The 26211-nt window shown below is 53.4% G+C and overlaps 1 protein-coding gene across 13 annotated transcripts in view; it reads left to right on the top strand.

Moving 5' to 3' along the window:
• The window catches only part of AFAP1L2 (actin filament associated protein 1 like 2), a 72923-nt gene that overhangs the window by 25460 nt on the left and 21252 nt on the right, over positions 1–26211 (top strand). For all 13 annotated transcript variants that reach the window (XM_084903578.1, XM_084903585.1, XM_084903583.1 and 10 more), the window contains 3 exons: positions 14207–14335; positions 21359–21433; positions 22750–22844. In XM_084903578.1, coding sequence (XP_084759704.1) covers positions 14207–14335; positions 21359–21433; positions 22750–22844 — 299 coding nt within the window. The remainder of the gene's footprint in view (positions 1–14206; positions 14336–21358; positions 21434–22749; positions 22845–26211) is intronic.

Here is a 26211-nt window from a genome sequence, read left to right as displayed (position 1 = left end):
GACCTCAGGGACCCTGAGGATGGCCTGGTAGGAGTCTGAGTCTCCGAGGGCCCATGTGCCCTTAGCACGAGAGGCTGTTTCCAGAAGGCCGTTGTCTCCTCGCCTTTTGTCCAGAGATGGGCACGCGCCCAAGGCTCCGCTTTCCTCCAGGCTCAGCTGGAAGGGGGTGTGTGGGCCATGGCCTCCCATGGACGCCAGGCCTGGGGCATGGGTGTGGCCCGGCCCGGCCATCTTAGTGACCAGTGGAGCCTGCCTGGAGGAGCCCAGCTCTGCAAACGGGAGGCCTGACTCCCGGCTCAGCCTCAGGGAAGGGCTTGTTCTGCAGAACTGGTAGGGAGCCTTTATCCGATAAGACTTCTTGCTCTCCTTCTTTCCCCACTGGTTTTTGACTCCCTTGAAAGGCAGAGCCCGTATGTCTTACTATTTACACCTCCAGGCTTGGGGTATATTTTCTTTCTCCTCCTCTCTGCTTGGGTGTTCGTGTTCTCCCTCTTTCTTAAAAAAAAAAAAAAAAAAAAAAAATGTTTTTATTGACTTGAGAGAGGAAAGGGAAGGGAGAGAGAGATAGAAACATTAATGATGAGAGAGAATCATTGGCCGGCTGCCTCCTGCAGGCCCCACACTGGGGATGGAGTCTCCAACCTGGGCATGGGACCCGACTGGGAACTGAACCGTGACCTCTTGGTTCATAGGTTGATGCTCAAACACTGAGCCGTGCCCATCGGACTCACAGCAAACTTTATATGTAGTAAGAGTACACTGCAAAATAACAATAAAAAATATAGCAGCTACATAAACCAGGAACAGAGTCACTCATCATTCTCGAGTCTTACATATGAAGTCATAATTGTATGTGCTATGCTTTTACAAGACTGGTCGCTCGTAGTTCTGTTTACACCAGCCTCCCCACAGCCACCTGAGTGACAGGTTGTGCTTTGATGTTGCTACGGCTCTGATGTCATTCGGGGATGGGAATGTTTCAGCTTCAATATGATCTTACAGGACCACCATCCTATATGCGGCCTGTCATTGTTCAGCGTGTGACTGAATTCACTTTATCTTGGTGGTCTGCAACCGGACCCATGATACCTCCGGGGTGTGCCTGTGTCTGAGAATTTCCCTTTTCTGCTCAAAGTTAGCCACTTGTTGTTGTTGTTTTTTTAGGGAAGGAGACCCACAGCCTTTTACGATAATTGATGAGTCTGCTCACTAAACATTCCTGCTGGGAACAAACACACTTAACCTCTGCCATCCGTCTCCGCCCCCGAAGAGATGGTCCCAAATGCATGATGGGCATCTAGGAAAGCCAAGGATGCTCAAAGAGAGGCCACCCTAAAACCGCGTGTGGCTACTGGACTCAGAGCTGCGTGGGGACCGCAGTGGGGGTGGGGCCTGGTTCCTTAGAAGCAACTGTAGATGGTTTTCTATTTTGCACGGAGATTGTATTTCTCAAACTGGGCCCTAGATATTGTTTGTTTCTCTGTGAGTTCTCCACGACGATGTAAATTTCTGTATTTTCATTTTGGTAATTATTTTTTAAAACATGTTAAGCCTATTCTGGGTCATCTGGATTCCTTCTTTGCATTTTCTCTCAGGTTGGCGGCCAGGGATCCCCAGGAATACCACTAGTAATCGGACCCCCTGGGGGGCTCCCCGAGGGTGTGATTGGGGTTCCTGGATTAGGTGTTAGCTTGGGAATGGACGAGAACAATGTACACGCCTCGACACTTCTGCACATTTTACTTGTTTAGCACGGCATGGGTATGTTCCTGAGAGGCACGCAAGGCTTGGAGACGTTAGTAGCTTTCTTTGCCAAAGGATCACAATGATTTAATAATTGTGTATACTGAGAAAGCGGGGAGGGAATGCCTTCCTATTGAAAACCCTCAGCATTTACAACGACCTGATTTCAGGCCGATGTAATATATCTTGGTGGGAGTTTCTGGATAGTACACAGGGGTTTACCAGCTAGCTCCCAGTGCTCAGCTTCTGAGCAATGAACTTGAGTTTGGCTGCGCTGGAGCAGAGGTGAGCTTCAGACGGCTGGTCTCCCACACACCACAGCCATAAATCTGTTTTCGTCATCATTATTCTTCTGCTCCATCTGTGACTTCCCGTCACCAAATAGATGGCTTCACCTGGTTGGCAAGGCTCTCCCAGACCAGCCTGGCTCACCCGGAGGTGTGGCATCTCACTGTATGATGTCTGAAGATGTGCTCCAGCCACTCTTTCCTCTCAGCGGGTCCCAGAGCTCTTTCCTTACCACGCTCATCACCGCCTCAAATTCTGTCCTAGTTCCATCTCTATTTTTTCAAATCCTCTCAAGCCAAGCCCAGACACCACTTTGCCTCTCTGACCACCCCAGTCACTTGTCACTTTCCTTTCCTCCCCGATAGGATAGCAATCCTGCAGACTTAACAGATTCATGCCTGAGGTATGGCGTGGTCAGTTGGCTGGCTTTGTCTCACCTCCTGGATTGTAAACTCTTTCCACTGTCCTTGGGTCACTCTTCATCCAGAGAAGGGAAGCATGGAAAAGCTGTCATCATAAAATAGCTGTAGAAAAAACATGTAGAGTTTTCTGTCACCTGTTCATGCATGGAGAGTATGGGGACATCAAAACTACCAGGAATTTTGTATTGATGTTCATATAAAATAGCAAAAAAAAAAAAAAAAAACAACCTTGTGATGAGGCATGTGGGCGTATACACAGAAGGGCCATACCCCGTTTATTTAGTGGTTGGATCTCAGGGTCTTACATATAGTAGGTGGTCCATAAATGTTTGGTGAGGAAAGGAATGCTCGATGACATGAAGTTGTGAGAAGCACAGTGTCAGGGCCGGCGGGAGGCAACATTGTGAGATACCACCTCCAAGTGGCAAAGAGAAGTCAAGATGGTCCCATCACTTTGCAGACTAGAGTTGTCCTAGCTTCTCTGTTCAAATGTCACTTGTCATGTGGGAGTGATTTTCTCCATTGAATACTATCCTGACCTTTCATTTTAATGGGGGATCCCTCGAGGGTAGGAGTCTGTATTAAACGTCAGGGGCCAGGATTAAGAGAATAATCTCGATCATCTCATGGATGTTTCTGGACTGGGATCCGTGGAGGCATCACAGTGATGCTACAGAATCCCACACCTTTCCAGACAGAAACTCGCCCACTACTTTTCTGCCTGGGTCCTTTTCAACACTTGGTCCCATGATTTCACAGGAATAGAACATGTGTAGATGGAAGAAATTATTGAACTGATGGAGAAATCTTGCTCGGAAAAGAAAAGGCATGTCCACACTTCTAAGCTTCAACACCCAAGAGACTGTCCAGATCCGTGGGATTTTGAACCATGGTTGTTTGAATAAATTTGGGACAGACGAGTACATAGGAGGTCTGAGGTTTCAGGACAATGGTAGTGAATGTTTCAATTCCCAGCCCACGAAGTTTCTCTTGCCTTTTTCCAAATGTCTTTCCATTTGAGCAGGATACCTCCTTGGTTTGCAAAAGCTCTGTGTATTAGTCAGGGTTCTCCAGAGAAACAAAACCAGTAGGAAATCTGGTTGTCTGTCTGTGCACCCCTTTGTCCATCCATCCATCCATCCATCCATCCATGCATTTATCTAGCTTTCAAGGTGGCAGTGTTCTATCTGTGACCCTTGGTGGTGTCCTTGGCAGAGGTACACTCCTTTGAAGTAGGAGAATAGAGGCCAAGGCCAACATCCAAAACAGAGGCTAGTGGAAGGTGATGTTTTCTTACTCTTCTGAGTTTCCATCGGCCTCCTCTGCCTCTTGCCCTGACCATGCCTGTCCCTCTGTGCTTTAAATGAATGAAGGAAAAGATGGATAAGGTAGGCTATTCTAGTGCAGGGAGAGTTGTCTGCGTTTCTTGGACCAGGTCAACCCTCAGCCACCGGTCACTTGTTTGGAACCTGTTTCTAAGAGCCAGAGGAAGGCTTCGCTGAAAACATCCCGCGCCAGCCATGTCCATCAGCAGATATGACTCGCCCCGTGACCCCTCTCTGGTTGAGCAGGCCTGCTGTGCAGGGTGCGAGGGCCATCGCTTCACATCCCGAGGACTTGGCTGAACACCTTCTGCAGTGTTGGTCCATGGGTGCTCCATACCCTCCTTCCCAGCCCTTTCCATTTCCCAGCTGCTCTGATGCTAAGTCCAAGGCATGTTTATACATGGGGCTCCCAAAATACATTCACGTAGTGGGTTACTCTTTATTAGCCAGCTTTACTAGAAGGCAGTTAGTCTTCTTAAAACCAAAAGCCATTTTATAGCCGGTAATAAAATGGATACATCCTGCGCTTTGGCACTCGTGCCTAACAAATATTATACTAGCAAGTAAGCGCCGGATGTACTGGTAAACTTGTCAAACATTTATACAACTTGATATCACACACCAGAAACTTGAATGCAACAGTGGTCTCAGCACTTGCTGTATTTCCTAAGTCTTTTTTTTTTTTTTTCTTTTTTTCTTTTTACTGTGTTACTGTTCTCGTGGGATATGATTTAATCACTGGCAACTCGTATTATTATAATAAGCAGGGTTGAAACAGACTAGCAGGGTTCTTCCATATTTACATATAGATCTAGGCAAACAAAATTCCCTCAGACATGACTTACCTTCTAAGGTCTCCTTGTGTGTTATTTTGCTATCTGAACCTGGAAGAAGACATAGCCAGGGAGGCCAGTGAAGGCGACGGAGGGCGGGGTCAGAGCGGTTTGAATTCCGATCTGGATTGACTAGCTATGTGACTTCGGGCAACTTACTTAACCCCCTGAGTCTGTTTCTTCATCTGAGGTCTGTTGACATCTGCCATATAGGTTTGTTATAAGAGCTCCATGTGATAAGCTTTGTCGGTCACTTGGCTGACTTTATTCTCAATATTTGTATTCTCCTTTTTATTTGTATTCTTTATCTTTTGTTATTAGTAATATCTTGTTTATGATAATTAGTCATTCATTGAACTGTAATTCTATCTTCATGGTTTATTCGGAAGAAACTGGCCCACCATAAAATCTATCCGTTCTTGTTGCTGAATTTAGAGTTCATTGTCTTTTTGGTTTACTTTGCTGCCAAGTGAAATTCAGTCCAGTGGGAAGGCGCCTCTATTCCCAGGTTTTTCTAATTAAGCCTCGCTTCTGAGTAAGCAGCTCCCAAACCAAGCATGTAGTTCGGAGCTGGGATTGCCCTGCAGGTGCTGGGTGGGGTCCCCACGCCCAGTGTGGATGGAAAGGATGGATATTCTGAGCTCTGGGCTGAAAGCAGGGACTCTTCACCCAGGCCCGGCACTGCTGCCTCCTTTGGCCAAACCTGTGACCTCCTGCTCAGGACTGGTGCCTAACCGGTGCCTAGCCAGATGCAGGAGGGCAAGCCTAAAGGGAATGCCACTTACACTATGGGAACCTGGTGTGGGTTTGACACAAACACCCTTTGAGCATTTCCGTGACTTGAAAACATTAGAAAGTCATCTGTTGTCCAGAGAGACGGAATTCAGTGCCGCTACCCCCCTCGCTAGGACAGCGTGGAAAATCACCGAGACCGGAGGAGAGGAGCTGATGGAGGAAGGATTGATTCTGAGATGTCACTGATGATAAGAAGCATCCTCTGCTTAGTAGCTCCATTGTGGAGGGGAGGGAATGAAAGAAACAGGACTACATTGCATGCAAATAGACTTGCAACATGCATTCTTAGTTTATGATTTCAAGGAATGCATGCAAATGAGGAGCTAGGGCTTGCCTGTTTGCCTTTCCCATTGCATTGCTTGGCTTGGTCCCGGCAGAGAGAAGGTGCTCAGGACACCTTCAAAGAGGCGACAGATGTGCAGCCGGCCCCTGGGAAATGCTTGCTGGCCAGTTGGTGTGGTTACACAGGGCCAGGGTGGCAGTGGGATTCAAGCGATGACCGGGCCTTGGGGTGTTCTTGAAACCTGGGCTGAGGATCAAGGGGGTAATAGTTCAGAGGGAGTGTAGTGTGTGTGGGTGTTGCATTAGAGAGCGTGGTGATGCCTGAGGAAAAGGGGCTGAAAACAATTCCGGTGTGTCGGAGGCTGGGCCGTGGTGCTGGAGAAATGGAAGCAGAGAGAGAGAGGAGGCAGAGATGGGAGATAAGAAGGAAGGAGTGCCTTTGAGATGAGCCAAGGAGGGAAAGGAGATTGGAAAAAAGAGCCAGCCCTGGCCTGTGTTGTACAGTGGTTAGAGCGTTGGCCCATGCACTGAAGGATCTTGGGTTCGATTCCTAGTCAAGGGCACATACTCCACTAAAGGTTCCATCTCCAGCCTTGGTCAGGGTGTGTATGTGGGAGGCAACCAATCGATGTCTCTCTCTCACATTGATGTTTCTCTTTCTCTCTCCCCTCCCTCACCATCCCTTCCTTCCACTGTCTGAAAATAGGGGGAGAGAGAGGGGGGGGGGCGGGGGAAGGGAGGGAGGGTGGGTTAGGCAAAGGTGGGGTCAGCTAACTCTGAACCATATGGAAATGGGTCTTCCTAGTACCCAGGGAAAGGAGGAAGAATGCTAAGTAGATCAAAACAATTGACTTCCATTCGTTATTGACCCTAACTTCTGCAAGGCCAATAAACGAACTGATTCCAAGATGATGGTGTTCACATCAGGGATTTTTTTTTTTTTTTTTAAGAAGGGAGAGGGAGAGAGAGAAACATCAATGAGAGAGAATCATTGATTGGCTGCACGCCCCCTACTGGGGACTGAGCCTGCAAACCTGGCTTGTGCCCTGAGTGGGAATCTAACCATGGCCTTTTAATTCATAGGTCGGTGCTCAACCACTGTGCCATGCTGGCCGGCACACATCTAGGGATATTCTATAGGCTCTTGGCCTGGTTGTCAGTTTCCGTCCAGTAGAGACAAGCAGATCAGCAGAAGCAGGGTTAGTCCAGCTAAACAGCCATCAGGAACTGCCGCTTGCTTTCTTTTTATTTTATTTTCAAAATAATTCTTTATTGTTGTGTTGAGAGAACTGCCACTTTCTTAAAACTGCTCCTTGGTGTGGGGAGTTCTGCTTCTCCACTCTTCCTAATAATCAGGGCCATTTTAGTTAGGCAGACCCTTAACCATCGCCCTACCCCAGTGGTCGGCAAACCGTGGCTTGCGAGCCACACGCGGCTCTTTGGCCCCTTGAGTGTGGCTCTTCCATGAAATACCACGGCCTGGGCGAGTCTATGTTGAAGAAGTGGCGTTAGAAGAAGTTTAAGTTTCAAAAATGTGGCTCTTTCAATCGTTGTGCTGTTGATATTTGGCGCTGTTGACTAAGGAGTTTGCCGACCACTGGCCTACCCATCTCACCAGCTGTTTTGTCCTTTGTGTCTGGCACTCTCTTCGCACCTGCTTTGCATCCTGAGCCGAGTTGCAGCTTTGCCCTTGTTTGCCCACAGGCTGCCCTGGAGGGCTTGGCTGTCTGGAAAGCCACCAGCAGGGCCTGGAATAAGTGAAGGTCTTTGCTCAGATCCTTTCCGTGTGTGTGTGTGTGTGTGTGTGTGTGTGTGTGTCTAAGCCTTGTGTACAGTACAGCAGAGAATTTCCACAGTCGGGGGAAGCACATCAGAAGAGCTTTCAATTTCATTGCAGACAAAGGATTTGCATTCATGGGACAGACGGAAATCAGTAAAATGGGAGAATTGCCCAACGACAGCCCACGTGCTGCAGGCTGAATGGACAGGTGGTGCATCTGAGCAGGCCCAGGCCCAGTGCAGGTGGCCTGGGCAGGCCGTGGCCCCCTGCCTCGCTGCGCTTGGTTTGAGCCTTCGGCTGTTCCTGTGTGAGTTAACCTTCTGAGGAATTCCGCTCTTGAGGAGGTTTGTTCCATCGGAGAGGTCAGCACCGAGCAGCTCGGTTTGTTTTCCTGGTAGTGCAAGCAGCAGCAAGGCGTCTGTCCCATCGCCGCCCCCTCAGCTCATCTGGGAATGCGGAGGGCGGCCTCCCGTTGGGGAAGTTCTAGGTGACGAGACCCCAGGAGAAGTGAGAAAACACAGAGCTGGCAGCAATGGTGACAGGCTGACCCCCGGGTCGCAGCGCTGGTAAATGAAGCAGAGCCCTCTCCCCCTCGCCTTTTTGTGGAGTTGGAGATAAAGAAAAACTCCTGGAGCGTTTATCCGGGAGAAAGTTGTTTACATTTCTGACCCGACCAGACAGGCTGGAGGACAGATGCAGGGGTGGCCTGCGAACCTTCTAGATGCCGGTTGTCAGTGGTGAGAGCTCCCCTTGGTTCAGGGAGAACCGGGACCTGAGTTCATGGACGTGCGGACCTACAGACATCGTGGTCCTTGCCGTCTACATCCTTACTGTCCAGAAGGGACAGGACATTAGGGGGGAGGGAGGTGAAACATACACTCACGTGTACCTGACTTTATTTTAAACAGGCGTGAACCTAGGCAGCTGTACACATCAAACCAGAATTAGGTCTAAAAGCACTATAGGAAAAATTTTTAATGTATTTTATTGATTTTCCACAGAGAGGAAGAGAGAGGGATAGAGAGTTAGAAATATTGATGAGAGAGAAACATCGATCAGCTGCCTCCTGCACACCCCCCACTGGGGATGTGCCCGCAACCAAGGTACATGCCCCCGACCGGAATCGAACCTGGGACCTTTCGGTCCACAGGCCGACGCTCTAACAACTGAGCCAAACCGGTTTTGGCTAGAAATTTGTTTTTTAAGGAATCTTAAAAGTTTTATCAAGTAAGAGGGCTGTTGATGAAGCAACAATCACACCTTGGTTTATCTCCGTGGTCATCATTGGACTGCAGGTTAGGATCGCCTGGAAGCTCTGAGCACTCCGGGGCCCAGACCACGCCCGGGACAATGACATGGGTTGTTGGGAGTGCACGGAGGCGGGGAGTTTTTTAAGCTCCCTGCTGATTCTGGGGTGCAGCCACCGTGGAGAAGCACCGCTTGACCTCTGTTTGTGTGATCTGACTAGCCACCCATGGAGTGTCTGACGCAGGCATGCCCTCTGAGTCAGCAGCAGGTACGCTCAGGAGCGTGATCAGCCGTGGCGAGGCCCGGGAGCCTGCTGTGCAGAAGCTCCTGGCGGAGGAAGTCTGTGCATGTGTGGAGACACGTAGGCTTCCTATGGCCACACAATGGAATGCTATATAGCCGTTAAAAGGAAGCGTTTAAAAATATATTGTATTGATGTCAGAGAGGAAGGGAAAGGGGGAGAGAGAGAGAGAGAGAAACATCAGTGATGAGAGAGAATCATGAATGAGCTGTCTCACATACCCCACACGGGACTGAGCCTGCAACCCAGGCATGGGCCCAAGCTGGGAATCGAACCATGGTCTCCTGGTTTATAATTTGAAGGTCAACCACTGAGATGCGCCGGCCGGGCTCAAGGAAACTTCTTACACATGCAGCGACATGGGTAAATCTCACAGGCCTGTGCTAAGGAGGAGGAGGCAGACCCCAAAGGGCATGCAGTAGGGGAGTCTCAAAGGGCCAGCTGGGAAGGGTTAGGGTTGGGAACCCCGGGGCCCAGCATCAGGACAGCCTCCAGAGAGGAAAGCCGGGGGCGGAGGTCAGCTGCAGGCAGGGCCTGGCCGGGGCCGAGGGCAGTGAATGAGCCGTTGAACCGCCCGGCCCTGCGTGGGCCTTGGGAGCCCCGAACAACCGTCTCATTGACGATCTGCGAGACCCCGAGCAGACAGCTCTGAACTCCAACAGAGCCGGGATGCAAAGCCCGTACAAGGGCCTTCAGTGTCCGGAGTGAACAACATCCTTCTTTCCCCCTCCCCCTCCCCTGCACGCTGAGGAAGAGCCCAGAAGGAGAAGGGTGGGGGTGGGGAGCGGGCTGAGCATTCCAAAGCCTCAATGAAACAGCCGCATTCCTCCGAGGGATCAGATCGCCGCCCCTCAGCGCCAAGGGTTGAAAAATGTCAGTGGGTCGGTGCATGTTGGGGCCTCGCTTTTGTTGGTTGTTGTTTCCAAGAGCCTGTCGCTGGGCCCCCCAGGGTGTGACGGCAGCAGGATCGCTGGCCCCTGTCGCACTCAGCACCTTGTCACGGGCCCAAACCTACCGTGGCCCACCCTTGACCAGAGGGCGGCTGCCTGGCCTGAGACACAGGCCTGGCTCACACAGGCATGTCCGTGGGCAGCTGGCTTTGACAGTGAGGAAGCCACAGAGGCAACGATGGCAAGAGAGCTGGGTGCCCCTGGTCCCGGGCGATGCTGTGCAGAAGGGACCTTGCCAAAACCGGTTTGGCTCGGTGGATAGAGCGTCGGCCTGCGGACTGAAAGGTTCCAGGTTCGATTCCGGTCAAGGGCATGTACCTTGGTTGTGGGCACATCCCTGGTAGGGGGTGTGCAGGAGGCAGCTGGTTGATGTTTCTCTCTCACTGATGTTTCTAGCTCTCTATCCCTCTCCCTTCCTCTCTGTAAAAAATCAATAAAATATATTTTAAAAAAAATAAGAAAGAAAGAAAGAAAGAAAGAAAGAAAGAAAGAAAGAAAGAAAGAAAGAAAGAAAGATGGGACCTGGGTGCAGATCCAGAGAGGAGGGAATTGACACCCTGGGCTTGGGGACTCTGGTTCCTGGTCCTGAGTTTCTGGAATGCTGCTGCTTACTGTTTACCGAGCCGCTTTTGAGGAAAAGGAGGGTGTCTGCTCCCCCCACCTACCTGCCTGGCGCCTCTGTTCCCTGATTGGCCGGGGACCACAGCTACCAGGTCAGGCCGTGTCCCCTGTGTGTCTGATGGCGTTCGGCGTCTCTCAGTCACCCAGGGGCGTCTTCTCTCACGGTCCCTCCGTCGGATGGAATAATCACCAGGTCCCATGGCTCTGCCTGTCCTATCTGGAGTCCGGCCCCTCCGCCACCTCCCCGCCTTGTGGACTGTGGTGGGATGCAGGACCCAGACGCCCTGATCCACACAGACCCTCCCCAGATGGCGGGCAGCACGTGAGCCCCAGTGCGGCTCCTAACCGCGGACGTGACCGAGCTGGGTCACCGGTCAGCCTCAGGCGCCCGATGCCACAGTGTGCCCGCGCAGTGGTTGGTGGGATGGGAGGGGGTGGGGGCGCAGGGTGGTACATGGCCTCACCGTTGCCAGCAGTCATCTCGCTGGCCTCCCTGCCTCCGCTCCTGGCTCCCTGGTCCCCTTCCCCTGTGCCCCCTATCCGCAGAGTTAGTCTGTCCCTGGCCCGCTTGAAGGGCAGTGCTCCCCGGCCTTCCCCATGGCATTGCCCAGAGGCCCTGCGGCGCTCGATACTAACTGGCTAGCAGAACAGCTCCGTGCTCTGTATCTGTGGCCTCAGAGACCACCTTCTCCCCCCGGAGGCCCCATGCTCCCTGCCCCATGCTCCTCGGGCCCCCGAGACACAGCTGGTGTGGCTTCCCCAACGCTCTTCTGAGCACCTCACCCTCCTTTCCTGACGTGCCTCTGCCTCGTGCGGGTGAGCCCTCCTCATGCCTCCGTGGCCAGCCTAGAAGCTCCTGTCCCCCTAACCCCACCGTTCGTCTCTCCTCCCTGGGTGCGTTCCTGATCCCTGGAGACATCCCTGAGAGCTTCTGTCTTCTCCCTGCCTGTTTCCTGCCCGCTCTCCACTCAGAGGGCCCCTGGGAGGGCTGGGCACCCATCTGGGCCACATCTGTCTCCCCAGGGCACAGCGCGCTTCCCTTTGCCTCAGTCCGCACTTGCTGATGTGCAGATAAACACAGGCTGTTTTCCAGGAATCGGGCAGCTTTGGGGGAAGAGTGGAGGATGTGGAAGAGAAGAGACGCTTTCCGTTTGGGCACCTTTTTTTTTCCCCCAACAGCAGAACAGTTTGAAGTTCAGGGGGTCAGGAAAAAGGCAGCCGAGACCCCCACGGCTTTGCCAGGCCCTTTCGCTTTTGCTTCTCTCCTGTAGTCAAGTTCAAGGCTCCGGGTCAGAGTCCTCGCATTCATCCTTTGTGTGTCCCGGGTTGACTTCTTGAAATGCAGCAGGAAGCTCATGAATAGCTGTGCAAGACCAAACCAGGAAATCACCCACCGCCTGGCCCTCCCGCCACCTCTTCCCGGAAGCCTCCCAGGCTGGGGGCCGTGTTCTGGTCTCATCTCCGATCATGCTCGAAGCTGGTGTTTCCCACTTGGCTCTCCCCTGGCTCTGCTTTATAATTTTCCAGTGAGTTTAGGCCATGCTGTGGGGTCTCACCCGATTTTACTCATTGGTGGGCTTGGGAAGCTCTGCTGGTACCTTTTCTGCCATGGGCCCTCTTGGGACGGCTCGGTTCATGTCTGCAAAACAGACTGATGCTTGCTTCTTAGAGTTGTCAACTAGCCGAAACTGGTTTGGCTCAGTGGTAGAGCATCAGCCTGTGGACTGAAAGGTCCCAGGTTCAATTCCAGTCAAGGGCATGTACCTTGGTTACATGTACCTCAGAGTCCCCACAGCAGGCGATGGAGGGCCAGTTTGGACTTACTGCTGCTGTCATGGGGAGCAGGGTCCTCCGCTGTGGTCCCGGCACTGGGTTTGGACCTGTGGTTCTCCGCTAGCTGCAACATGGCAATTGTGTGCGGAGGTTGGAGAACTGTTGACCCCTGGGTTCCAACTCTCAGAGATTCTGTTCATCAATCTGGGGTGGGCTTGGGCCTCTGGATTTAAAAATATATATATATTTTTTTATTGATTTCAGAGAGGGAGAGAGAGAAAAAAACATCAAAAATGAGCTAGAATCATTGATCAGCTGCCTTCTGCATGCCCCAGATTGGGGATCATGCCTACAACCTGGGCCTGTACCCTGACCAGGAATTGAACCGTGACCTCCTGGCTCATAGGTCGACACTTCAACCACTGAGCCATGCCGGCGGCGGGGGGACATCCGGATTTGTAAAAGCTCTCCAGGTCATTCCAGTGGTTGGAAAGCATTTTTAGGCCCTCAAGGAGCTGGCGTCCATGAATGAGCATGTTCTGGAGAGCCAGGCAGGCAGGAAGAGCCAAGAGGATGAACCCGTCAGCAGATGCAAAAGAGGGTGAACCCATCAGCAAATTCAATGCCTTCTTTTTTTAAAATACATTTTTTTTTTATTGATTTCAGAGCGGTGGAGGGAGAGAAGAATCAGTGATGCATGAGTAAGAATCATTGATGGGCTGCCTCCTGCATGCCCCCTACCAGGGATGAGCCCACACCCAGGCATGTGCCCTGGCTGGGAACTGAACCATGACCTGGTTCATAGGTCGAAGCTCAACCACTAAGCCATACCAGATAGGCCACCCTCTTCTTAGTGGAGATTTAGATACTAATAATGGTGACTACAACAACACTGGTGAACGTCCTGCTCCTAGAATTCCACCCTCTGTACTAGCACTTCTGCAAGGGGCTTGCAGCTGGGAGATGAGTGCTTCGATGGCGGTGATCCTTGGGGGAGACGTACTGATAATGGGAATCCGTGGGCCCAGGGCTCTCCCTGGGGGCGATGCTGGACTTGGCGATGACTAAGGTGGCCCAATCACTGAAGAAACTCGGGAAGGTTTTATTTGCTCAAGCATGGCGTTTGATGGGCCATCCATATTTCTGCAAAGACGGCGGGATCACTGCGTCATCTCCTTGGAGTGATTCTGTGTTTTCCCATCCTTGGAGAAAGAACGAACAACTGGTTAACCATAGTACTTCTTTTGATGGTTGTGGGTTTGATCTGTGTTCCAATTCTCTGGATGCTGAGCTACTTTATATATTTTATTGATTTTTTTACAGAGAGGAAGAGAAAGGAATAGAGAGATAGAAACATCGGTGAGAGAGAAACATCAACCAGCTGCCTCCTGCACACTCCCTACCGGGGATGTGTCCGCAACCAAGGTACATGCCCTTGACTGGAATCAAACCTGGGACCCTTCAGTCCGCAGGCTGATGTTCCACCCCCTGAGCCAAACGGGTTTTAGTGATGCTGAGCTACTTCAATTGGCTTTTATCAAGGAAGAAATTCTGTCTCCACATTCTCATGGCCTTACGGGCTTGCTTGGGCCATCTCGGCTACCATCACGCCAGCAAATGTTAGACCTGCATTGTTGGCTGAGGGCCTGATTTCCTCTCCCTGAGACCCTGGCACTGGGCATCCCACAAGCTGCCAGGCATTACCCTAACCCCCTCTCCTTGGGACCAGAGAGTTCATGGTGAGATGCTACAGGGCCCGGGGACAAGAGGGGGCGGAGAGGGATGTCAGAGTTAGGCCTTTAAGAAGGCAGCCATGGTAAAGGCTTCTTCTGTCCTCTTCTCTAGCGCTGGAGCAGCTGCTGACGGAGCTGGAGGACTTCCTCAAGATCCTGGACCAGGAGAGCCTGAGCAGCACGGCCGCGGAGAGGAAGAGTGGCCTGGCCGAGCGCCTCCGCCTGTACATCAAAAGCAGCAGTGAGTGCGGCCTGGGCGGGGAGAGGCCCCTGGGAAGGGACCGATGGTGGTTGTACTGACGTGGACTATCATAGTGAAATTCCACAGGCTGGGTGGCTCACACAGCAGACATATACTACCTTGCAGACCTGGAGACCAGCACCCCGAGAGCGACGTGTCTCCAGATTTGGTTCCTTTGGAGGCCTCGCTCCTTGGCTTGTGCATGGCTGTGTCCTCCCCGGGTCTTTATGCCTGTCTGTGTCCAAATCTCCCTTCCAATGAGGTCACACTAGATTCGGGCCCAGGCCAGTGGCCTCCTTTAATATGAATCACCTCTTTAAAGACCCCTTCTCCAAGGACCTCTCCTCTGAGCTCCTGAAGGCTAGGGTTTAGCATATGCATTCCGAGGAAACACAGGCCGGCCCATAACAATAGTGTGGGAGGGATGGGACTTGAATGGGAGCCCAGAAATCTCCAACCACTCAACACATCAGCCATGAGTGAGGTTTTCAACAGCGCGTTTCCAAAGCACTTTTCCTTACTGGTTGGAAGTGGAGAAGGGATCGTCAACTCTTGTAATAATAGCCGAGGCCTCATTGAGGGCTTCCTACGTGCCCACGTTATTAACTTGTTTCATCTTCAAGACAGCCCTCTGAGGTTGGCTGTGTTGACAGAAAACTGAGGCCAGGAGACTTTTTTAAAATATATACATTTTATTGATTTTTTTACAGAGAGAAAGGGAGAGGGAGAGTTAGAGACATTGATCAGCTGCCTTCTGCACACCCCCTACTGGGGATATGCCCGCAACCACGGTACATGCCCTTGAACGGAATCGAACCTGGGACCCTTCAGTCTGCAGGCTGACGCTCTATCCACTGAGCCAAACCATTAAGGGTGAGGCCAGGAGACTTGAAATAACTTGCCATGTGTCATAACAGCCCAAGAAAAAAATGGGAAAACACAGTTTTAAGAATCTGTAAATCACAGAACGCTGAGTTCATAGGTTTTTTTTGTTTTTTTTTTTTACTGAGGTCTGTGTTCACACGCAAGCAAGTACACAGATCATGAGTGTGCAATTGGTTGAGTTTTGACAGTTGTCTACTGTCTGTGTCCCTACCACCCAAAACAAGGCACAGAATATTTCTGTCATTCCAGAAAGTTCTTTCTTGCCCCTTCCCAGGGAACCCCTCCCCATGGCAACCACGGTCCGGGTTTCTCCCACCGTAGACAGCGTTGCCCGCCCTTGAGCTTCACGTGGATGGCATGGTAGAGCGTGCACGTCATGTCTGGCCTCTTTCGCTCAGGAGGTTCACCCACGTGGTGGGGCGGGGCAGTGGTTTCTTCCTCTTACTGCTGAGGAGTGTTTCCTTCTGCCACGATGCCACCATCTGCTGCTCCACTCACTCGGGGGCGGGCATTCCGGTGTCACACATTATGAAAAAGGCCGCTCTGAACATCCTTGGCCGCGTTTTCTTACGGACACATGGTTTTGTTTCTAACCCATTCCGATTTATTATTATTTTTTTTTTAAAATAGAAAAGCCTTCGTGTGAAGTCACAGCAGTTGAGCAGAGTTTATTTTTATCTCGGATGCTTGAGGATCGGAAGTGATGGGCGGGGACAGTCAGGGGCCATCAGGGGGCCTGTCCTCCATCTGCCTCTCGGCAGGAGCAGCCTCCATTCGTGCCGGGCAGGGGGCGTGCACCTGCTCCGGCCGTCAGAGTCAGGAAGCTCTCCCTGCGGCCAACCTGAACCTGCCGGGCCACAGGCCAAGGCCCCGCTTCCTCTCCTTTGTTCCCGGTGGAACTAGTTTCTGTTCTCTGAGTAACAGAGTCATTGTAAAGCTGCACATGCTGCTACCTGCCCGGCAGCCTTCTCTCTCGGTGAAACAATCCTGGCTCCCCCCGCCTGGCGTTCTCCTTGAGCTGCTGGTCTTTGGGCTCCGGGCCAGCCCCCCGTTCCCAGGCTCCTGGCTTTGTAGTGAGCGTCTGCCAGCCTGCCCGAGTGCTGGTCAGCCCCACATCAAAGGTGGGAACGGCAGATGGGAAAGCCACATCACAGAGCAGGTGAGGTAGAGAGGCATGAGTCATCCGCGAGAGGATTCGTCAGCGGAATCTTTTATTTATGTAATTTTGATTTTTTTGTTTTGTTATTGATTTCAGAGAGGAAGGCAGAGGGAGAGAGAGAGAGACGGAGACTTCAGTGATGAGAGAGAATCACTGATCGGCTGTCTCCTGCATGCCCCACACTGGGGATTGAGCCCGCAAACTTGGCATGTGTCCTGACTGGGAATCGAACTGTGACCTTCTGGTCCATAAGTTGATGCTCAGTCACTGGCTGAGCATCAGTGGATCCTTTATTACTATTACTAGAGGCCCAGTGCATGAAATTTGTCCACTGACAGTGGGGTGGGGGGTCCCTCAGCCCGGCCTGTGCCCTCTTGCAGTGCGGGAGCCCTTGGGGGATGACTGCTGGCTTGGGCCTGCTCCCCACAGGCTGGTGGTCAGTGCATGTCATAGCAACCGGTCATTCCGCTGTTCAGTTGATTTGCATATTAGCCTTTTATTATATAGGATTTTTTATTGATTTCAGAAAGGAAGGGAGAGAGAAACATCAATGATAAGAGAGAATCACTGATCGGCTGCCTCCTGCACACTCCCTACTGGGGATAGAACCCACAACCCAGGCATATGTCCTTGACTGGAATTGAACCCTGGACCCTTCAGTCCAAAGGCTGCTGCTCCATTCACTGAGCTACCTGGCTAGGGCCCTCAGCGGATCCTTGAAACAGCACACTTTCCAGCCCATCGCTCTGACCTGAGAATGTGCAGAGATGAAGAATCTCTGTGGGAACTGGAAAGCACCTTTGTGATGAAGTCTGAACCCTGGTAGTTGGCTCTAACCCCTCTCGCAGATCCCCCGGGAGGAGGGGGTCCCCGTATTGGTGTAACTGTGGCCCTTGCAGTAGGTGGCCTTGGTTTCACACTTGATCTTTGTGTTCTCACTTGGTCTCTGCAGCTCGCAGGCCTGCAGGAGGCTGCTGATGTCCGGTCATGGCCTCCCAGTGTGACGCACCCCAGAGTGCCACCCCGGCTGCTAACAATACACGTGCACGGCCTCACCGACGCCCATAGCAGCCACTTCTAGTCTTAAGGTTGTGACAGTCACTACTAATAGCCCCTGAGAACTTCCCTCTGGTCCCCTTGCCGCATCCTTTTGACCACAGAGTGGCTGTACCGGCCGCTGACATTTGTTGTGGATTGACCGGGTCCCAGCACTGGGCTCAGCATATAAAATAACATGGTCTCTGTCATCCACTTCCCTTCCCAAGTCAGTGAAGGAGTTGTCATCGTCCCCATCTTACCAATAAGGGAACCAAGGCTTGGGAAGTCACTTGCTGAGCCCGGTGGCCCTGGTGCCCGAGCAGGGCCTGGGCAGGTGCGCCTACCACTGTGCTCTCCTCCAGCCCCGCGGTGTCAGATGAACCTGGATCGCACAGGGCAGAATCCAAAGCACCCCAAAACTACAGCACCCGTCTTGCTCTCAGCCTCACCGTACTTTCTTCAGAAAATGAGCTCAGGCTGATGGAGCGTGGAGGTAGAGGCGGCTGATCGCCAAGACAGCCTGGGGCCGACGCTGGCTGAGCTGTTTCTCGTGGGTTTGACACTTTTCAGATGGAATTTTCCATTTGGGTTTTTTTTTTTTTTTTTCATCTTTTGCTTTCTTATTGCCACACCAATTCTCTACTAACTTTGCTTTTTGTTTGCATGGCAAGGTCTATGTATGGGGGCCTGCTGTTTGTTCCTGCCTTCACCAGGGAGGGCCCCAGCCCTCCCCAGCATCCACTCAGGCACTATAGGGAAGTTTCAGGGTTGCCCCTCTGCAAGGAAGAGCTTCAGATGTTCTGTCTATCCACCTGCAGCAAAGAAGATCCATGTCTTGCCGAAACCAGTTTGGCTCAGTGGATAAAGTGTCAGCCTGTGGACTGAGGGGTCCCAGGTTCGATTCCTATCAAGAGCATGTACATTGGTTGTGGGCACATCCTCAGTTGGGGGGTGTGCAAGAGGCAGCTCTCTCTCATCTATGTTTCTAACTATCTCTCTCCCTTCCTCTCTGTAAAATAAATCAATAAAATATTTTTTTTTTAAAGAGGGTCCATATCTCTCCTCCCCACCTGTCACCCCATTCCCGGGGAAGGACCCCCCTCTACAGGCATGCTCCCTCCCCCAGGAAGCACAGACTGTTGGGTTCCTGGAGGCAGAGACAGTGTCCAGTGTCCCCGCACCTAGATCAGCGCTGGTGTTGAGTGCAGGTCTGGGAATGAAGGAGTGTCCTCCCTCCTCAGGCAGCTGCTCCCCAGCCACGGGGACAGCTCAGCAGCCTCCTCTGTATGGGCCCCGTTCCCTGGGCTCTTCCCAGGATTGTAGGCGGTGTGGGAGCCTCATTCTTGCCAACCTGGATGGTCCTCTGCGAATAAGGACCCGGTGGACCACGGCCCACAGGTGCCCGAAGTGGGAGTCACGCAGCCCTGGGGGTGGGCTTTGCAAGTTTTCTCTGGAGCTTACGAGTCTCCCTCTCAGAGGAAGCACCTGCTCAGAAGGCCATCAGTTAAAACAATAACAGTATTTTGCCTTTTATTTCTTCGTGTGGCAGTGTGGGCGTAGTCAACAAGATGAAAAAAAAAAAAAAAAAAAAGAGAGAGAAAGAAAGGAATGCAAAATGAACATTCGGCATGATTTATGTCCTTAGATTCCTGTTGTGATCTTTATCAGGGTCCCCCGGGTATCCTGTGGTGGGGACCCCCCTCTGTATTTGGCCCGACAGTGTCTTTGCATTTATAATCGCTGTCGGTGCGCATTTCCACGCGCTGGCAGTCCACATGGTTTTTCTCTTCTGAAATGGGGCCCTTTAACTTTCATCTTGGCTGTCTCTATCAACAGCAGGCATAGACTACTTCATTCTTCACTGTTGGGTAGCATCATGGATGAACAGTATTATTCAAATGGTCTCCTGTTGGCGAGCATTTAAGTTTTTCTTTTTTTGTTTGTGTGTGTGTGTTTTTTTTTTTTTGGTTTTTTTTTTTTGTTTTTGTTTTTTTAAGAAACCTCATACAGTATTGCAATGAACGTCCTCAGGTAAGAGTATGTTTACATGCTGCAGTTGGTCTACAGGAGAAATTCCTGGCGTTGTAAATGCTGGGTCAAAGAATAGGAAGACGTATAATTAAATCATCCTCTGAAATCACTTCCCAGTGGCTGTGCCGATGCCCACGCCATTCAGTAATCCGTTTATGGTTACAGGCAACATGCTGCTGTGTGTGTTGATGTGCCATGGTTTGTTTCACTATTTCCCCATTATTGAGACTGTGAGTGCCCATATTTTGGGCTGCCATATATATATATATATATATATATATATATATGTATGTGTGTATATATATACACACACACATATATATATATGTATATATAATTTATTTCAGAGAGAAGGAGAGAGATAGAAATATCAGTGGTGAGAGAGAATCATTGGTCAGCTGCCTCCTGCACACCCCACACTGGAGATCAAGCCCGCAACCTGGGCATGTGCCCTGACCGGGAATCGAGCCATGACCTCCTGGTTCATAGGTCAACACTCAACCACCGAGTCACACCAGCCGGGCTAGGCTGCCATTTTTAATCTTTGTCAGTGAGAAGATGACCTTCCTTTTTCAAATTTCCTCCTATTTGGGATTTGTACTCTTGAGCTTCACAGTTAAGTAGAAAGAGGCCATATTTCATCACCATTGCTTTCCATACGATGCGGACAAGAAAACCAAGGCCACACTGGTGAGGTGTTTTGCCCAGAATTACACTGTCCATGGCCAAGCCTCTCCGGCCTCCTCCTGCGGAGTCCTTTCCCCTGCGCGCGCTCTGCAGAAGGTACTGGCTCAGCCCTCTGGAGCTCGGAAGGTGCAGACAGGCCGGCTATAGCTCCCTGTGTTGGGGCCTCCTAGTTCCCTCCAGGAGCTCCTACAGCCCTTGGGACAGGGTCGTGTGGCTGACTGGTCCTGGCGCGGCTGGGCACCGAGCTGGCAATCCACGGACCCACGGTGGAGGACGCATCTGGTGCATCCTCCTCCTGCGCCTCTGAGTTCTCAGGGCTGTTTCCGCAGGCCTGTTGGCTCGAGTCCGCGCGGTCTGTGGTGAGGAACTGACTGGCATGGAACTGCCTCCTTTGCCAGGGGTTTGGATTGGGTTCCTTGGCTCGGTCACAGGGTCTCCAACCACTGGAATCTGTCAGCCACACGTCTCTAGGAAATGCAAATTGAGGGCCTCGAAAGACATGCAGGAGGGTTTGTGAGAAGAGAAACACTAGGACGAGCTTTCTCTGCAGGCGCTGGAAAAAAGAGTCCTTGGGTGTTAGCAACTGAGCAAGTGCTGGGAGACTAGCCTTTCTCGGCCCAGGCAGGCACTGGGAGAGTGACAGCCTGCATAGACATTACTCTGAAGGAGAAGGGATAAGCTGCTGCAAGGTACAATCTCCAGGGTAGAGCAGTGGCTGGAAGTGCTCCATTGCCAATTCACCGCACATGTACACCTCTCTAAACCCGAGTCACGTTTTGGATTTCTCAGCCCCCCTCCCCCCCCACATTGGCACCCCACCTAGAGGCCTGGGAGCTAAACTTTCAGATCCTCAATGTGACCTATCTTGTTCTGGTTAGCCCAGGCAAGTAATTCAGACTAGAGTGAGAGGGACTGATAGGAACCATTCTGCAGTGTAAATGAAACGCTAGGAAGCCCAGAGCAATCTCTGGTGAATGGAATATGAGGTCCAAATGGTTGAGATGTGGGGAGCCTTTCCCCTTGAGATGTCTGTACCCTAACTGCAAACGAACAGTCGGCAACCTGGCATTTCTTTGTTTACGTTGGACTCTTTTGGTCAACTCAAAATACTGTGAGTCTTTCCTGGAATCCAAGCAGATGGCAGTGTCACTAAGGGACACCGTTTCTCTCTGGAAGCCCTTTCCCTTCACGGAATCACACGAACTTCCATCCTCCCCCTGCAGGTTCTGACGAGGAGTACATTTACATGAACAAAGTGACAGTCCACAAGCCACAGGATGCCGAGTCCCAAGACAAAGGTACGGGGCTGGGGCTGCCCACGGCCTGGCCAGCTCCCGGGAGGGGGGGAGGTGTGAGCCTTGGTCCCGTCCCAGCTCTCCGTCCTCCCAGCCAGCACCACAGACGGGCCCGGGAGAGATATTTTGGAGAGTCACATTTTGGTTGGTGTATTTTGGGTTGATGTATTTTGGGAGGCTGCACCGGGCCACCTCCTTGCCTCTTAAAGGTCTCGCGTCCCCCTTGTGGTTAAGGAACCCGTTCCTGAAACCTCTCAGCTCTTCCCAGCACTGTCCCAGGAATAGGAAGTTATAATTCAGATGCTTTCGGAAGGCAGCCGTGGATGGTGCTGACCCCACGGTTCCGGCTTTATGTCCTTTGATAGAAGTCTGGATTTTATGTGTGTGTCGGGGAGGGGTGGGAAATTTTGATGTCAGCAACTGCCTTAATATTAAAGGCTTTTCCCCAGGTGTTCTCTTGGGCAGGTAGGACACAGGATGTCTTCCGGGCCGTCTTAGTCTCTGCCCAGGTCTCCTCCCTACTTTCCTTTGAAAACCTCGGGAGTAGAGCTGGCAGAGCCCAGGGGGATCCGGAGGGTTGTAGGCTGCCTCGTGGTAGGCAGGGGAGGGTTAGAAGCCCGTTTCCCAACTCCTGTTTCCCAGAGGCTCAGAGAGAGGCAGACACACAGCACCCAGAGCCCTCCGTCCTGTTCAGATCTTGGCCCCAAACATCAGCCACCGAAGCCCCGACGTCAGGTCTGCCTGCGCCTGTCTGCCCTGGCTGCCTGGGCCGCCGGCCAAAATGGTCAGACCCCGAAGAGCCGTGGGTGCCTTTCCCTCCAAAGCACAGGGGGGCAGGGGGTGTTGATGGTCAGGATCTTCAGTGTGGCGCTTCCATCTCCTGCCCCGTGGCGAGGCCTGGGCTCAGCAGCATCCACCAGCAAGGACCCAGGGCCGCTGGCCTTCCCGCTAAACTGGGGGAAGGAAAGAGCCCTAATCACAGGGTCGGAGCCGAGCGTGGCTTAATATAGCGACCACAGGGCAGCTCCCCTGGGCGCTGGGGCTCTGTGGCGAGGCCGTTTTTGACACGGGGCGGTTGGAGGCGGGCTTACAGAGCCTGCCAGACCCCAAACCAGCTCCTCCTGAGGCATCTGTGGCGGGGTTCACCGCCGTGCCCTATTCCTGGAGGGAAAACGGCCTTGGCCCCAGCCCCTGGGTAATTAACACCTGCCCAAATAGCACCCGCGGGCACATGTGAGCAGGCGTTCCTGGGTAATGAGGGCCTGTGGGGAGGCCGGAGGCTGGCACCCCTCACCGGAGCTTCTGCTTGCTGCCCACAGCGCCCGAGGAACAGAGCCCGCTGGCCAACGGGGAGCCCCGCCAGCACACCACGGCCCCGCAGAAGAGTCTCCCGGACCTCCCGCCCCCCAAGACCGTAAGTGTGGGCCCGAGACCCCTGATTTCCCTGCCTTGGGCCCCGTGAACCTCCAGTTGTTTTCACAGTGTCCCTCCGTCCAAGGTCTGGCCTTTTCTGCGTATCTACTGTGTGTCAGGCGCTGGGAGAGGCAGGGCCGCAGTAAGCCTGCCTGCAGGGGACGTCATTTGCTCAGGACCACAGTCCTGGGATGCTCAGGGCGTGGAAGGGGGAGATGAGGGAGAGCCCCTTTAGCAAGCGCCACCATGTGTCCGAGGCCACGTCAGGCTCTTTACCCAGCGCCACGTGGAGCCACGTCCAGCTGTGGCTGCCAGCTCAGGCCGCCGGGGGCTTTTAGAATGGCGCGTCACGTCACGCTGCGCATCCTGCTTGGAGTCAGCCAGTAGCTCTCACTGAACTTAGGGAAAACATCCACCTTTCCTAGCACGACCCCAGGGCCTGCCCAGCGCGGCCCAGCTGCATCCCCAGGTTCTGCGCATGTGCCACATGGTCGGTCCTGCCTCGGGGACGTGGCACCTCCTCGCCTGGCTCTTCGATGGTGGCTGCCTCCTCACCTCTTAGACATTCTCAGACCAACTTCCCCTGGCCTGCCGACCTCAGGCATCCCACCTCCGTTCCACCCCAGCTACTGTCCGTCCCACTGTCCACTTACCGCCTCCTCGGCACTGCCACCTTGAAATGTGCCTCTCTGGCCAGATACTAGCTCCTGCTCAGTGTTTAATGTCCCGTGTCTGCACACAGTGAGCCACACACACTGGATGGATGGATGGATGGATGGAAGGAAGGATGGATGATGGGTGAAGGGTGGATTTATGGAACCGTAGGCCTGGGTTCAGGCCCCAGCTCAGCCAGGGACTAGCGCTTTGACCTTGAGCAAGTTATAAGGTCTCTGGCGCTTGTTTCCTGGTGTTGAAATGAACAGAACGTGGACACCTCTCTCCATGAGGTTGTCTTCCTCCGCGGCCTGAGCTGGTGAGGCATCCTGCGTTAGTATCTGGGGAGGGAAGTGGTAGTGCTGATACTTTATGGCTGAGGAGCGGGGAACCAGCAGGTGTCTGTGGCCTGGATGTCACACGGCCTCCACGTGGCAGAGCCAGAGCTGGAAGAACCGGGGCTCTTTCCTCTGGAGGGTCTGGCTGGGGAGGCTTCCCCAGGGATGAGGGGAGACGATGCCCATGGAGCAGGGGTTTCGGGAGGTCAGCACCAGCAGGAAACTGTGCGATGCCATGGACATGGAGCTATAAACCAGTCGGACCCTGGCCCGGAGGCTCTGGCACGGGCTTCAGCTCTTCCTCCTGTCGCCTGGGGCTCTGGGGTGTGAGAGGCAGGGCCCAGGGAGGCTCTGTCGGTGCCAGAGAGAAACATGGCTTCGGGGTCGGGGCGATACCGCCACACAAGAAGAACGCCGTCGGTGGCCCTCAGACTGCGGGAACAGCTCCAGCGGACATGCTCCCGGCCCCGGGGAGACGTCCAGCGAGCAGCTGGCCCATGGTCCTCCCTCCTCGTGGAATTTCTCTGCTGAGAAGGACAAGGGGTGCTGGTCTCCCCCAGGTCTGTCCTGGGCCCCCACCCCACCCCCGGGAGCTGCTGGGTGTGCGGTGAGAAAGGGGGTGGCCAGCGGAGTCGGGGTGCTTACCCCGCCCTGCACACACGCGCACGCACACGCCTGCTCTCCCTCAGGCTGCCTCTCTGCCAGGTCTGGCTCAAGGAGCCATAACTCTTACTCTGAGGCCCCCAGAGGAATGGCGTCAGGGCAGAGTGGGGAGCAGCTGTGGCTCTGAGGGAGGAGGAGAAGGAGGGGGGAGGGGAAGGACAAATAGAAGAAGGAAAGGGTTAGAGGTGAAGGAGGAGGAGAGGGGGGAGGAGTAAGGGGAGGAGGAGGAGGACAAATAGAAGAAGGAAGGGGTTAGAGGTGAAGGAGGAGGAGAGGGGGGAGGAGGAGGGGGGAGGAGGAGGAAAAATAGAAGAAGGAAGAGGATAGAGGTGAAGGAAGAGGAGAGGGGGGAGAAGGAGGGGGGAGGAGGAGGACAAATAGAAGGAAGGGGTTAGAGGTGAAGGGGGAGGAGGAGGAAGAAGGGGGAAGAGGAGGAGGGGGGGGAGGACCTGAGCAGCAGCAGCAGTTTGGGAGCATGAGCTTGGAGTGACTCTGGACCCCTCTTCTTCAGACAGAGAAAGCCTCGCCCTTCCTACCCTGACCCCAGAGCCTCAGGGAGCCGCGGTGGCTTGTCCGGCCCCAGGCTTGCGAGTGGCTGTGGTAGAAGCTGGAGTCTGCCCAGGCTTTGGGGTCCCCCGTGCCCGTGGCCGGGCCAGGAGGATGGCCTCTGTCCCAGGCTCAGGATGTCCTGATTCTCTTTCCGGTGGCCGGTTCCCCCTCCATTCCCCACCCCAGAGTCAGTGCACAGCAGACCCGGGACAGAGGCGATGGAACGGTCAGCCAGGGTCTAGAAGAGCAACCTCGTGGGTGTGGCCGGTGACTCAGGCCGCTGTGGCACTTCAGGCCACCGGCTGCACCGCCAGGGGCTGTGGTCGCTGCGGGAGAAGCAGATGTGCGCTGACACCTCCACCCACCTCCCTCCAGAGGCCCGAACTCGCATCCCTTGGTTTTAAGTGAGCTGCTCTGGGTGGGCGGAAACTGCATAATGGACATCACCGCCGCCAGCCTGGGAACCTGGCCTGGCCAGTGCACCAGACCTCCCCATCTCCCCCGCCCTGAACCTCCCCCCATGCTCTCTGGGGCAGGTTGCTCGGAAGTGCAGGGCCACCCCAGGCCATCCGGGCCACCCCAGGCCATCAGCATCAGCCATGATCTCTATCAGAATCGGCCAAATCCACAGCCGCCCGCTTTTCTGTCGGCCGTTCTCCCGGAGCGCAGCCACCCTCACTGAGCTTGGCATCCTTTGTGGGTGCTCTGGCACCGCATCAGCTGGCTTGGCGGGCTGAGATCAGAGACCCTGCAAACCCCGGAAGTGCTTCCTGTTTGGCTCGTTACCGAAAAGGTCTGCCGACCTCTGGCAAATCCCGCGGAGCCGGGTGCCTTCCTGTGACCCACATCTCTTCTGCATCTTCACTCCATGTTCGTGATCTTCATGATGATGATGATGATGATGATGAATAGTTCTTTATCCCTAACCCCAGGACACGAGGCTCTCTTGCTCCTTTGCCCTCTGATGGGGGCCATTGTGTCAGTGCAATGAGGTGGCTCTCTTTCCAGTTGTGTGTGCTCCACCCCAATGCCGCATACGAACCTCGGGGTTGTCTTTGAGACGCAGCTCCAAGGTCCTGTCCCCCGGGCATCCTTCCTTGGTCCTCAATGTTCCCCCCACCCTCCTGGTTCCCACCAAACCCGGACCTCCTCTGTTACAGCACT

The sequence above is a fragment of the Pipistrellus hanaki genome, assembly GCF_964339955.1.
Source record: "Pipistrellus hanaki genome assembly, chromosome: 14".
Taxonomy (NCBI): domain Eukaryota; kingdom Metazoa; phylum Chordata; class Mammalia; order Chiroptera; family Vespertilionidae; genus Pipistrellus; species Pipistrellus hanaki.
This window is presented reverse-complemented; position numbering and strand designations above follow the sequence as displayed.